A 15397-nucleotide genomic window follows, 5' to 3' on the forward strand; every position below is an offset into this window, starting at 1 on the left:
ATGAGAATATGAGACACTTTTAAATCCCATATTTAGGAAATTATTTTGTTAGAGCAGGTGAAATCATGATGAAATATGCTAATAATATTAATATCATTATTATTTTATTACCTTTTTATTACTGTGTTACACAATGTGACAGCATGCGGTATCAAAGGCTCTCTATATCTGTCTTAATCGGTGTATTCAGTTTGTTGATGCCACAAGTTCCAACTATGGCAAAGTGCACTGCCTTCCCATCATTTTGCTTCACGTGCACATGTTGAAGGACCTCAGCTTCCTTAGGAAACTGAATGTGGACACTAATCTTCTTATAACAGCCTCTGTGCTGTTCTTTCAGTTCAGCCTGTTGTCAATGTAGACACCCTGGTACTCATCCAGTGTGCTGCTGTCCTTGTGCTGAAATGTGCACCGTCTCTCTGATGTTATTTGCATTCAGAAGCTGATGATTCCTGCCAGACCACTCTATCCAACCACCGTGGAAGTATAAGAGTATTTCTGTACATGGCACGACTTGGAGTTGTACTGGAAGGCTCAGGTGTAGAAGGTGAACATGGATGGAGACAGCACACGCTCCCTGTCGAGTCCCTGTACTGCACATCACCAAATCAGACAGAGAAGGTAGTCAGAGATGGTAGATATGTTTTCTGATATTACTACCAATTCACTCCCAAATCACTTAAACTCAGGTTTGTAACAAAATTGTGTGCAAGTGAGTGACTCTGAATAGGGTTCATAGGCACAGGGTGTTATCTAAAAACACACACTGGAAGAGACTTCATCAAAGAAACACCAGATGGACTTTAGTATTAGAGCATTGCAGAAAACATTTTCAAAGTTACATTAAAAAATTCCACTAACAACTGCTGACCTTAAATGTGTAACAACGTAAGAAAATTGCAAAATTTTATTTTAGGTTACAAAACAACATTTACGTGTGTCAAGGTTTGTCTTCCTATTCTCTTCTACAATGAAAAATTCCACAAACATGCCACTGCTACAGTTTTTTAAACAAATGTTTTCCTGACCTTTAATAGTTTAGACTTTACTGTCATTTCAGAAAAATCTTAATTAACATTTTGATCATTTTTAAAATATGATCTGTTCGGAACTGTGATTAAGGAGACATTGTATAGTAGATACAATTGGTCCCAACAATAACTCCCAGTAATACCTAAAATCTCGTCATTAGAGCATGCCACCTAATCACAACCTATGAATTAAACAAACTCTATTAATTAAAGCTTTAAGTAAATAAATTTGAATAAAATGCATAGTACAAATAATTAATTAGCTACCCTTGAACTCTATACAGTATACTTTTTAATTTCTACTCATTATGTTATCATGTTAATGATGACATAATGGGTAGGCCGCTATTTGTGAAATATCCTTTTTTTTTCTTCTTGTTTTCTTCTTTTTTTTTGTTTTTTTTTTTAATATTCCGGGCGTGTTTTTTCCATCGTTGCAAGCAATAAGTCCCACCAGCAGGTGTCTCCGTAGACCACAGTTCAGGTGGAACTCAGCCAGTTAGTATATCGGTCAGTAAGGCAAATGGGCGGGTGTGCGAGCGAGAGAGGTGATTGGTCGCACCCCCAGCAGTTCCTGTTCCTCACTGTGTGATTGGAAGGGGTGGACTGTTACTAGGTATGGGACCACTGCTTATGAAACTGCGTGTGTGTGAGAGAGAAAGCGGCATCACAAAGAGACAGTACATCTTTATGATTCATAAAAAAATAAAGTTCTAACAGTTTCTCAGAGCTTTGCACGAAAAAAGGTCAGGCATGTGACTTTATTCTGAACACCAGTCCACATATGCTAAATACACCAGGGACATTATAATGAACTTAGCAGAGTATTATGCAAGAGCCGTAACTCGTGCCCTCCTTGCTCCCATGTGACAGATCTGAATGTGCTCAAATATGCTTCTAATGAACTCCAGTACAGAACAACCAACTTGCCTGTCTGTTCTGACTCATCTGGCTCTGTCTCTGAGCTAATGAACAGGACGTGATGTCCCCAGATGGATTTGCCAAAAGAGCTTTTATAACACCCAGAAAAAAATCATTCAACCAGCAGGAAGCTACCCACAGGCCAGTCAGCACATTTGAAAGAACATGAGTGAGCTTCAGTTGACCAAAGAGGGCGGTGGCGGTAGTGGGAGTCAGCGTGACACACACACACACAGGATGTGGGCAGGCACCACTTTTGTGTATTTGTGCGTGAGATGACTGGGAAAGATTGCTGACTTCATCTTGATCCCACACATGATTTTTTTTTCATTTTTAGAATACGGGAAAGGTCACAAGACTCACAATCACGACTCATTTACCCTTGTTTTTTATTACAAATATGTATTAAATAATATGAAAAGGTAGACAGGGAGATACAATCAAGGTATAATTATGGTACTGATGATTACTATTTATATGTACATTTCTTTTCACCCATCCCCCCCCAAAATGTGACAAATTCATTTCGTAGTACAACAAACAACACATTCACATACATGTACATGAATATCAACACAAACAAAGGAGAGGTGCAGAAGGTGAAATGTATAAGACAAAACTTCATACAAAGGCTTTGGCAAGAGTGCATACATATAATCACAATTATATAAACAAAGAATCTTTTAGAGAAAATATGTGTACAAATGAGCAGTAGAGCAGGAAGAGAGTCCAGTGCATGATTTCTTTTTCATTCCCATGATTCTAAAGAACAGCAGTCCCATGTGCTTGACTGCTTCCTGTGTGTCCCTCTGGTATCTTGGGAGTGGGTCGGGTGGCAGGTTGTTCATTGTTTAGTTTGAGCCAACAGGTACCAGCATGCTTAGCGCTGCAATGCCAGACTTCGAGGGAGGGATTTTTCCTGTGGCCATTTTGTTCAAACTCCTGACGTCAGCCTGCCAGGAGGGAATTTTCTTTGTGGTCATGTGGCGGCGGGCGTGTTTGGTCAGGTGATCGCTGCGCATGAACCGCCGGTCGCACACGGGACACACAAACTTCTTCTCGCCAGTGTGCGTACGCCTGTGACGGGAGAGCTCGTCAGAGCGGGCGAACCTCTTATCACACCCGTCCCAGCTGCAGCTGAAGGGCTTCTCACCTAAGGGAGGACCAAGTGAAGAAAACAAGTGAGTCACATTGTAGTCATAAAAACTTGACACATAACTGAGCTTGGCTTACAATAAAACAATGAGCTCACTCTCTTTCCCGACAAGAATAACAAGGTCGGAGAAGGAATGTTTTACAAACAGGATGCAACACTCATTTTCAGTCCACATTCTCACAAGCAACTCTGAAGGCAGTAAACCCCCCACCTGTGTGTGTTCGAAGATGAGCTTTGAGGTGTGAGCTCTTGAAGTATGTCTTCCTGCAGCCTGGGAAGTTGCAGACATAGTTCCTCCGGCGGGAAAAATCCATCTTTGTGGCTGTTGTGGTGCTGCTGGGTCCTGTTGACAAGTACACAGGGGCTGGGGCCAGAGGTAGTAGCTTGGTGTTGCCCAGGGTCATGACAGTCTGAGGGCAGTGGGGACCCTGAGAGACGGATGACTGAGGGAGGACCAGCATCACTGTGCCTTGGGGCACTGAGGAGCCCACAATCAGGGACTGCTGGACAGGGGGGTTGTTAGCTGAGGTGGGTTGGGGGAGGATGGGTGTGGCAGCAGCCCGAATGCCAGAATTGGATGTCTGAACTGCACTGGGGATGAAGGCTGAGATTATACCTGATTGGCTGCTGACAGGGAACATCTGGCAGATGATTTGAGGGCTTGCAACTGGAGGAGGGGACACAGTTGTGGGAACAGGGGGAGAGGGCGGGCTATTTTGCGGTTGGCTGTTGACAGGAGTTAGGGTGGGGACACTGTCCAAACAGGATTTGGGGGGACTGGGTGGCTGCTCTGTTTTTGAAGGTATAAGAGAAGCAGGAGGGGATGGAGGTGTGGTTATCTGCTCTGTGTTTGTGATGCACTGCTGCTCCTGCTGCTGGGAGACCATTGTAGTAGCTGTTACCATGTCCCTAGCTTTCTCTGGATTGGGGGCCACTGGAATGTGGTGCTGGCAGAGGGTTCTATCCGCAGTGTGGCGGATCACGCTTGTCGCCATTGCTTTGCAGGGCTGTGTGAGGGGGAGAGAGGGGGTCTTTTCAGCAACGGTTGTCAGGACAAGTTGCTGTGTGGATGCGACCAAGCCAGAACTTGACTGCGACACAGTGCCTGATGACGTTTCAACAAAGCTGGGACTGTGGGGCGGGGTCATACACTGCAAAGAGACAGTCAGAGAGTTAAAAAGTGCATCTACTGTCTCTAGTTGCATAAGAACCTACATTTGCAGTGATAAGCATCACAGGTGGCAAGACGATAAGACATAAGAATAACCATCATAATGAGCTATAAAACAGTGATTTTTATGACCCTGCCTCTGCAAGAAGGAACTCTGCCTGACAGTCAAACACCTAACTGTAACAAGGTTTTTCTTGTTGTAGCAATTGTCAGCTGCCCCAGCCTCATATCATTAACACTTATGCATCACAAGGTCAAACCTTTCAGTCCTTTTAGTTCAAACTATGATGAAGAAATGCTGCAGTGGTGGTGCCCATATGTTGGTGCTATATGATATGTCTTACCAGGGAGGAGAAGGACACAAAGTCCTTTGGGGGGTCTGGAAGTTCTGATGGTGGGAGGGAGTCGCCGGAGTCTGAAGCTGGGGTTAGGGGTCTTGGTTTGCAGGTCTTTGGCTTTGGTTTTGGCTTTTTGCGGCTAAAGAAAAGATCTGTGCTCCAACAGCTCATGCACACCAGAGCCTCCGCTGCTTCCAGGTCAGTGTACTCCAGACCAGAGCAGTCGAAACCCAATCCACTAGAGTCAGAGTGCTCGCTGTCATGCCTCCTTCTCTTTACATTAACCTCACAGGCATCCGTATACTCAGTCTGGGGGGGGGGGTGAGAAAATTAAATTATATTTCTGTGTTCAGGTCACTGACAACGCACGTACAAACACACAAAGCTATTTTCCACGCCTATTCCACATTATGTTTATTCAGCTTTTCTCCGATCGCGCTTAGAAGGAGACATTTTTTTATTCTATGAACCCGAATGGAACAAAAAAAAAAATTATATTTCCAGTTATCATCTGCTCAGTCACTCTTCCTGTACCTGAAGTTCCCGGGCCAAAAAGGAGAGGGTGCTGGTGACTACACCCCACCCCATGCACTGCCTCTGGCCCGAAGCCAGGACACCTCCCATGACCAAATATAGACCAAACAGTGACGTGCTGCCGAGATGAGCCATGTGAAATCCCCATAAAGCGGGTTTGCATCAGGAAGTAGGCTTGTCACGTTCCAACTTTTATTATATATTTTTCACAGTAAACAAAGCATATTAGTAATTCTCCACAGAAATACACCCGGACTAAAAAATATTGACAGCGACAGAACTGCGCGTGTCGTTGGGTGATATTTTTATTTTTCTTATTTTATTTAAGGTTGAATAAAATGCTAAAAAATAGTGTTCATGTTAAATATGTTTTTGTGGCACTATTGCAAAGTTAATTAGACAAAAAAATTATAATATATATACTTTTAAAAAAATGTCGAATTAAGCTTTTCATTTATGTAAGTGCTGAAATGTCAAAGTAAACAAGTGGACGTTAAAAGAATTGAAGTGAAAACAAACAAACAAACAAAAATGTTGCGTAAAGCTAAAGTGACAGTTTAATAAAATTGCCTTACCTCGAGTGAGTCCATTTCGTTGAATTTTCGCGATGGCACTGAGGAATAAAATATTTTGATATCGCGTTTTTTGTTTCTGAAGCCAGTTTAGAACAAAGAGACGGCGGTTGCCAGAGATGCTGCCTGTTCCGATAGGGTTGAGGTCGTCTTTTCTCTGACTGGCTCCCTTTTCTCTCAGCTGTGTGTGTAAAACGTGGGGGGTGAAAAGGAGGAGGGGGAAGGGAAAAAAAAAAGAATAACAAAACTCACAAAACGCAAAGGCGGGTGGCAACACTCCACCAATCGCGAACGTGCGTGTGAAGAGCTTCAGCCAATGGGAGAGCAAAAAGCGCGTGAACAGTGCGTGCTCGCTGGACGGTTGGAGGAAACAGGGTGCGTGGTCGTTGGTGGGCGTGGTCACAGGAGTCAGCAGTGTCAGGGTAAACCCGATGAACTGCCATCCGCCAAACTAGGCGAAAGGTCGTTTCAGTGTATGCTGCATTCATGGGCTGTAGGAATAATCTCTCGGAAATCACACATAACATTAATTTGGAGTTTAAGCACAACGTATGTCCTGGAGAATGGTAAATCGGATTCATTTTAATATATGTTAGAGTAATATATTATAAGACAAGAATGAAAAACAATGGCCAATAAATGTTCATAAGTGATGACTGGTGATTAAAAATTATTATTTTTATTAGATCTACCTTTCACAGCCTAAACATTTCATCAGACATTTTTAAATATTCAAATAATAGCCGCTATCTCTCTCTTTTTTTATATTAAATAAGAAATTGCAGTGAACCCTCTTATATGAAGTTTCAGCTGTATTTCTTCTGCTTTTTTGTGATGCTGTACGATATGTTTTTTAAATAATCTAAAATAGAATGAATAATACAGCAAAAAGTCCATGTCTAGTTGATTATTTTTGAAAAGCATTTGCAATAGCTCATAAGCAAGCAAACATTTGAATTTGTAGTTAACTATCTAGAAAAACATTTCAGTAGGCATATTAAAAAAAAAAAAGCTTAAAAAAACAGCGATTTAATTGTGCTTTATACTCAGCTGATTTGACTGAATTTATGGAAATCGGTCTATCCGAGAAAGGTAGCGAAGTCATTTTTACCAGCTTTTCCCACAATACCTGAATGCAACACGACTGCCTGCCGAAACGCGGGGTTCTGTCTCCCGCGTCCGTGTGTGTTTTGTTTTGTTCTGCTGTTTTTCAAGGTGTTTATGTCGTTTTCAGCTGTTAAACAATGGATTACGTATCAAATTCACGTTTTATAACACAATGATACTCAGCCAAGTTTCCTAAAGCTTGTTGTTGCGATCTTTAACTTTGTTGCCAGAAATAATGTATCACTCCCATGTTTCAGTTTCCCCCCTCCACTGTAAACTAGGCCATCCAGGAAAACACACCAATTCACTGTCAGTCATGTTTTTCTGGGGTTTTTTTTGTTTTTTTTGTCATAATCCCGAGCCTTCTTTTGTCTTATTGGGTGTTTTATTTTTATTGAACATCTTCATACATATGAAGACATGCTATGGCTTAAAATAATTCAAGTCTCCACAGGGCAGTACATGCTTATTTGTCCTGTATGTAGGGCAAAGGGCTTTCTGTGTTATGCATTGTGCTTCTGACTCTAAATATGTTCTGAAAGCTTTATGTAAGTGTGTGCTGCATGTTTTTCCTGTGTCCTATTGTCTGACCATTTGTATGAGCACATCTACATGTAAGAGAAACCAAACTGGTCCTGACCTACATGTGCTGTTAGATAAGATAAGATAAGATAAGATAAGATAAGATAAGATAAGATAAGATAACCTTTATTAGTCCCACACGTGGGAAATTTGATTTGTCACAGCAGGAAATGGACAGTGCAAAAGTTATGAAGCAAAAATTAGAATACAATAAGAATAAATACAGTACACAACTGTACAGAATAGAATAAAATAAAATACTATATACAGTAGAATAAAATAGAATAAAATATACAATAAGATAAAAATAGAATACAAATGCTATATACAACTGAGTAAAAATACAACGATGCCAGAAAAGATTATTGCACTTAGTGTTATAAGTATATAGTTACATCATCATCAACTGTATTTGGACAAAAGGGGGGAAAATGTGTCAGAACTTCTAACAAACTTCTGGAAACCACAATATGAAAAAAAAAAAGTAAATTCAGTGCTTTAAAAGCATTTTTTTGTTTTGTTTTTATTTTTAGTATAATCACAAACTTTGAAGGTAATAGCAGGTCCACTGTGATTGTTATGATCACCATTGTATTTTATATTTTATTTCTAGTCATTGGTGCTTATACAATAAGAATCTGAGCACAGTTTACCTAACTGTTAAGGTGCTGCTTGCTTGCAGCAGGGAGGGGAGTAGCAGGTGTGTCGGCTCAGCCTTGGCAGCGCATGGCTGCTAAGGAGGGCCTGGTCTCGGTATGACTCACATAAGCATGACCTCAGGGAGCATTGAGGGCTTTGGAGCTGCAGCAATGCAGTTTCAGTGCCAGCTGTTAGAGAGAAGAGAGGGGAAGAGGGAGGAGCTGCTAAGAAAACCAGTTAGCATGCAGGCATGACAAGCAGCCGGGTCTTACGACAGCAGCCTGTTTGTGGGCCAGTTCACTTCATCTTACTTAAGGGAATCTGGAGGAAAGGTTATGCTGGCCCCATCTGGGCCTCTGCATGCACAACTCCCCTGTCCAACCCCCCCACCTCAGCAACTCCTGGACCGGAGTCAGGAAATGGGGGAGTTGCCCCAGTGAGGTTAAATATATCACCAGGGGCCACATTTCACTAAGAGCCTCTGAACTTTGACACCCATCCACAGAGAAGGGTTTCTTGTCTAAAAATGTAAAATATCATAAATATCACTCACATTAATCCAAATATATTCATCTGATTGCTAAAATATGAGGGCGTGCGCATTCATAACTTCACTATAAACAAACTTAGCACGATCTCAATTCATTTTTATGGACCTGAATTCAAAGTGAAGCCTGCAAATATGTGGCAAGATTGTTTACCTCCCAGTTAAAGCAGACATGCACAACCAGTTTGTAGTTCTTGCTGTCCTTTGCAGAGCTACGTTGTTGTTTGCGGATCATTGTTGCAGCTCGAATGTTGCAACACTTGGCAACACTTGCACGATTTCCTGATAGTCACACACGCTAATGCTAATATTAAACTACTCAGAGTGCTTTGTGGGCTCATAGAAACACTGTCCAGCAGTTGCTCCTTTTCACCATAACTACAAACTGGCATCTGGGTGAAAGGACACAATACATAACTCCATGGCTGGTAAGGAACATTTGCAGTATGTGTTGAAAATGATGAATTACATATTGAAATAAAGACACTATTTTACTTTATTATATGTGAAGTTGAGATTTGCAAAGTTATGAGAAAAACGTGTATTGAAAAACAAAGCAAAAGACATAGAATGGATGTTTCCTTTAGAAAAAATTATTAAAGTGTGTTTTTGTGTATTTTAGAGTCGCTATTTAGTTCCTAAATGTATGTTTTTTTTTAGCTTAAATATTATTTTGAATGGGCCTTCCAATGGACTCTGACCTGTTTAGGGTGTACACCACCTTTTGCCCTATGACAGCTGGGGAAGGCTCCAGCCCCCCTGCCCCCACAACCCTAGATAAGCAGCTAAGAAGCAGCTGTACAGTGCTTAACAGATACATTAGACCACACGTCATAAAAACAAGAAAACACAAATATTTTAGAAATCTGTCAAAAATATATTTAAAAATAAATCCTACTGAATTCATTGAACAAAATTCAGGTTTTTGTACACAGATTTGAGCAACTGTACATTTTTGAGAAGTGAGAAATGAATCATGTAGAACATTCAACCACTAAAACATTTTGTTTCTGTTCAGGAATGCAAGTAAATACTTCAATTTGCCATTTTAATTAAAAAAAAGCCAAATTATTATTTTTTCTGCTTTTTTGTAAAGCAATACATTTGAAAGCTCATGGATAACAACAATTATTATATTTTTAGTATTAAATATATCATTTCAATTGAAGAGGTCTAATAAATTGTTCTAATAATTTTTTCCAATGACCAGTTATTGTGTCAATTACTGGCACAATTACTAGTTCTAAAGAAACTTCACTGAAAGAATCCTTTGAGTATGCATGAATGTAAAAACGAAAAACAAAACAAAGCAAAAGCACTGAAATATGACTGAAATCTTCGTCTTAATAATCACAGTTGGTATGCAATCGCTCTCAACTTTATTGGAAAAAGAGGAAAAACCAATTTTATTTCCTGCTCCTGATGAAATTTTTTGGTGTTTATTTCCAGCCACAGATGACCTGTAGTAGTCTGCAGTGAAGGATGTTTTGTGTACCTTACACCATGTGACTTCTCCCCCTCTCCTCCTACACATAAGAGTGGAGCAACAACAGGGAGTTCTCATCCAGCTGCCGACTCCTGATTGGTCAGAATGGGATTCTGAAGACAATCTGTTGCTATGAGAGACTGACTTGTATGCTGCAAGCTTGCTGGCTGTTGTCCTGGCAACATGAGGAACAGGAGGCAGGTTTGAGGGCTCTTTGAGCTTTCCTAGAGGAGACGATCTAATGATGTGTGGTGCCTAATGATGTGGGCTCCATGTTGTTATTAAATATTACACTTTGAATTTTGTTCTGTGCGGCTGTCGGGCCACTCGGTTCTCTGTGCTGCTCTATTCATCATCCCTACTTTCTAACACCTACATTAGTTACATTACAAACTATTTCTGTGCTCCATTGTACGTCTGAAAATAGCTCAGGTCTACTCAGTGTATGCTCTGTTGAACCTCACTATCCTATGTGCTCTCTGTGTTTTTAAGATATGGACTCCAGCCAATTGTCTTTCTAATTCTGGGCATTCGATGAAACTCAGGGGCATTAAAAAAATACAGCATCAAAAAATAATTAATAGAAAACAACTGGCACATTTTCAGGCTCATGAGCAACCCCAAGACCTGGCTATGAGGGCACCACAAGTTACAACAAATACAACACATAACAATATAACAAGTAAAAAACAAACACAATATTCCATACAGACAAGTGAACATAAATAAGTGAATAATGTGCGATAAAAGTGTGCGGTAATCGCACTGACCAAAAAGGCTATTCTCTCACTCCTTTAAAATGGACTTAAACTCCCCCATTGTAACCATTTCTGAGATTTGTATGCTGTTGTGATAGCGTAGGCTATATTGGTTGTGGCTTTTACACAAAGAAACACGCAGATAAGAAGGAACCAGCCAAAGCAGAGATTTATAGATAAAAGCCAACCAATGGGAAAGTCTGCGGATATGAAGAGATGGCCAGTGATGTACACAATTTCCACAGGCAATAATAAACCGTAAAGAACAAAAGCACAGTATCACAACTGCACAAGAGCCTTAAATGCATTGCTATGTGGTGCGGTGAAAGTATTTGGAACCTTAAGGAAAAAATCATAGTCCTACTTAGGTAACTGTAAAAATGGTTTTGTGCAGAGTAGTCTTTTTCACAATATTAAACATTCGACACTATCACTGGATCATAACTCATTAATGTATGTATGACTTTAACACTGCAGCAGGAGATAATTTTAATTAGATTTCTACTACTGGGCATCTTTCCTTATAGTAATAAAGCATCCATTTATCACTGCACCTGGGTTATTGACTGAATTTTGAATTTTGTGGGTTTATGAGTTCTGCTGGTTTTGAGAAGGGACACCCACTTTGGATCCTATCACTCCATTCAAAGGGTTTTATTAGAGGTAAACAGACCGATAAGAGCCAGACTGGGCCCTCTATCATCCATTCAGATGGATGGCCACCAGCTGTATTATAACAGAAGACTCCAGAATGAAGGGATTATGTACTATTTATAGTCTTCTTTTAGTGATGCAATTTCATATTCCCTAGTGTTTTTAAGGTTCTTTGCTTGATTATAGATGAATTTGGGTTTATTAGTTCCTGTTTGTGCTTCTACTCTTGTTTTACTGGTTGTCTTTCTGTGTCTAGTTCGTATGTTTGAGTCCTTGTCTCTGTGTCTCTGTGTTAGGTTTTTGGTCTCATTTGTTTTATATTTCATTTGACTTCCCCTTGTCTGATTATTCCAGATTTATTCCCACTGTGTTTCCCACCTGTTTTCCCCTGGCCTCATTACCTTGCGTATATATTGTCCGAGTCTCCCTTTGCCCTTTCTCGTGTCCCCCCTCTTTGTAGTGTGCCTCCCCAGTTCTATGGGCTCAAAATGTGGTCATAAATATTTTGTACTTGTAAATCGGTTTTGTACTTGTAAAAAAGATTTGTATGTGTAAAAAAGATTTGTGCATGCGTAAAAAAGATTTGTGCATGCGTAAAAAAGATTTGTGTGTGTGTAAAAAAGATTTGTATGTGTAAAAAAAATTTGTGCGTGCGTAAAAAAGATTTGTAGGTGTAAAAAAGATTTGTGCGTGCGTAAAAAAGATTTGTGCGTGCGTAAAAAAGATTTGTATGTGTAAAAAAGATTTGTGCGTGTGTAAAAAAGATTTGTGTGTGGACTTAGCCAAAAAAAAAACCCTGCAAGTTACAAGTACGAATTTTGACCCCATTTTTCTTGCTTTCATCTGATTGGTGAATGTCATGTCAATCACAAATGTAACAATCCAATCAGAGAACAGATGGGTTTGGCTGTCGGAGGGGCGCTTTTTTTGAACTGCAGGTCTTTGAAGGGAATAAATGCCCTTTTACATGCCAACCCAGCGTTTTCCTTCATCACCATGAAGGAAAACAGTCTGTGGTCGTCCGAGTTTGGTGATTTTTGTGTCACAGGACTACGTGTTTAATATAGGGACTTCCACAGCCTTTTCAACAGCGCTGCAGACCGCAGGTGGGGCAGTGTTTTGGAAATGAGTCTTCATTACAAAGCTTTCTTCGTTATGAATTAGCATACATGTTTTTATTGAACATTTGAAGAACTAGCAAAAAAAACCCCAGAAACTCTTGTAGAGGACATAAAGTCAGAGATAAAAACGACAAGGAGCAGGTGCATCTAGTACAGGTAGAGCTGCTGCAAAAACCCACAGAGCCCAGCAGCCAGCGCAACAAATTCTGGATCCTTTGCTTTTAGTTAGCAATTAGCATTAGCAGCACATCCTGCGTCTGATGTGAAAGGACTTTTATGCTGCGCACTGTGACTCACAGCAATGGTCCTGGGTCAGCCCTGACTTTGTGTTAAACTAATCCTAAAGTAATAATGGTATTTCTAACCACTGATATACCACAACTTTATCCTTTCAACAGCTGCTGAAAGTAAGGGGACCTAACTGCTATCGGATATTTATATAGAGATTACCCTTCAAGGACCTGCAGTTCAAAAAAGTGCCCCTCCGACAGCCAAACCCATCTGTTCTCTGATTGGATTGTTTAATTTGTGATTGACATGACATTGACCAATCAGCTTAAAGGAAGAAAAATTAGGTCAAAATTCGTACTTGTAACTTGCAGGGTTTTTTTTTTGGCTAAGTCCACACACAAATCTTTTTTACACATACAAATCTTTTTTACACACGCACAAATCTTTTTTACGCATGCAAATCTTTTTTACACATACAAATCTTTTTTACGCACGCACAAATTTTTTTTTACACATACAAATCTTTTTTACAAGTACAAAACCGATTTACAAGTACAAAATATTTATGACCACATTTTGAGCCCATACAGTTCCCGTGGAGTAATTTGGGGCTTTTGGTTATTCATGTCAATGTTCAGCCTTAAACCTGAAAACAGTTGTTTTCTAATATTATTAGTAGATTTATATCTATATTATATCTATATATGTAATCAGAACTTTTAAAAAAATAACATGGAGTATAAACTATAGTAAAGTAGAAGTAGAAAATAGTATAAAGTATAACAAATGTACTATAGAGTAGTAGTAAATTAAGAAGAAAACGGTGCAAATATATTAAAACTGCTCTTCAGTAAAGCACTTGAGTTCCTGTAGTACAGTTTCTGTACTGTAGTGGGAACTCCGAGGATCTCTGCAGGAACAGCCAGCGCAAGCTCGCTTTGGTTCTTCACTACATGTGTTAGCAACTCTTTGTACCTAAGAGTATTTATAAGTCTGTTGTAATTACATTTACTAAGCTGTGGTCTGTTGGGTATTAAAAGGAAAAGGATGGTGTTAAAAATGCAATGAACTCATCAGGAGCGGACATGGACAATGTTCATGCAGCAGGGAGAGAAGGGCCTTCTGAAACCTCCTCTTCATCCGCACACCTCACTAGAGATGACTCAGCTTTCCTATGCAATATCTCTTTACAACTCTATACAGCAGTACTTTAAACCCTTCATTTTAACCCTGAACTGCTTGTTGTACTTTACACTTTGTTTACGCAGTCACTTTAGTCGTCATTTTCTGCTACATTTAATAACCTGTTGTTATCTGCTGTTGTAACAATGCCTTATGTAACTATAGAAATTTGAAATCCAGTGCCAAAGCCTCACTTACTAATTTCTCTAAAATCAATTTCTTTAAATCATATAAGAGAAGAGTTGTGATCAGGAACCACTTTCCTGATCAGTCATCCATACTTACAACAGAAGTTCCTTCATGACACCAGCAGTAGGTTTAATGCAAGACGTTATGCTAACTCAAACTCGTTGAAAGAAAATGTCCAAAACACACATTTTTATTTGTCTTTACAGGATATATCCACTATCATTTATGCAAATTAGTGCATTTCAATAAGAATAAAAATCTCATTGTGGCTTCATAATGTGGTGGTTTACACTTTTGCCTAACAAGCAAAAGATCCCTGTTTTTTTCTCCCAGGAGGAGACAAAAATCCCTTTGGGGTTGTGTCAGAAAGCGCATCTGCTGTAAAAAAAATAAATAAATCTGATAAATCAAACATGTGGAGCTACCTGCTGTGGTGACTTCCTGTGAATAAGGGAACAGTTGAAAATAGCTTTCAGGGCATTTTAATGAGATCATTTGCATAGTCAACATTTTAGAATACAAAAACATAATAACAAACAGTTTTATTCAGTAAGCAAATAATTCAAGTTTATTTATATCGGGCTTCCACAGCCATAAAAAAGTTTCATCATGTGTAATAGTAGATTTTTTTCTAATCTATTCTCCTGCAGAATGAGAAAGTAAAAGACAACAGATGGTGGAAGACACTTGAAGGCATCGCAGTGTGGCAACATGGCAACACTGGCGTGGCTGGTTGGTTAAATTCTAACTAAATGAGGGCTTTCTCCTCTTTATAACTGCACAACTGAACCATAAGAGAGCCCCCTCTTTTATGATTATATGTTTAAAGGGATCAGATTGCTTCTGTAGCCACAAACAGTAGTACTGCATGAGTCTACCTACTTACTGACAGCTATAAGCAGGGCCGGGTGGGTAACTTTGGTGAGACAAAACTGGAGGTTAGAGCAGGCAGCTACTAATTTGCAGGTTTTTGTTTTGGATCCCTGTTTAGATGCTGAAATGTCTGCTTTTGTACATTACCACTAATAAAAATAGACAGACTAAACAACTAAGTTCAATAAGCACGACCTGCATTCACTGGTCTGTCTGCTTTCCCAGGTGTTTGGCTATTCTTTACATAACTTTCCCACACTATAAAACTCAATGCTGACATCATGGCTCTAGTCCAATCATCTTTC

The 15397-nt window shown here is 39.7% G+C and overlaps 1 protein-coding gene across 1 annotated transcript; it reads right to left on the reverse strand.

The window, feature by feature from the left end:
• Nucleotides 1–2324: 2324 nt before the first annotated feature.
• LOC146366072 (Krueppel-like factor 11) lies at nucleotides 2325–5934 on the reverse strand. The gene is made up of 4 exons (XM_084915232.1): nucleotides 5727–5934; nucleotides 4624–4926; nucleotides 3320–4259; nucleotides 2325–3105 (listed from the first exon to the last, which is right to left on the reverse strand). Exons 1-4 carry the CDS (start codon nucleotides 5739–5741, stop codon nucleotides 2804–2806), a joined length of 1560 nt encoding a protein of 519 aa, XP_084771358.1. The 5' UTR covers nucleotides 5742–5934; the 3' UTR covers nucleotides 2325–2803.
• Nucleotides 5935–15397: the final 9463 nt, after the last annotated feature.

This window comes from Perissodus microlepis, chromosome 19 (assembly GCF_051167445.1).
Source record: "Perissodus microlepis isolate ML-2025 ecotype Zambia chromosome 19, ASM5116744v1, whole genome shotgun sequence".
NCBI lineage: Eukaryota > Metazoa > Chordata > Actinopteri > Cichliformes > Cichlidae > Perissodus > Perissodus microlepis.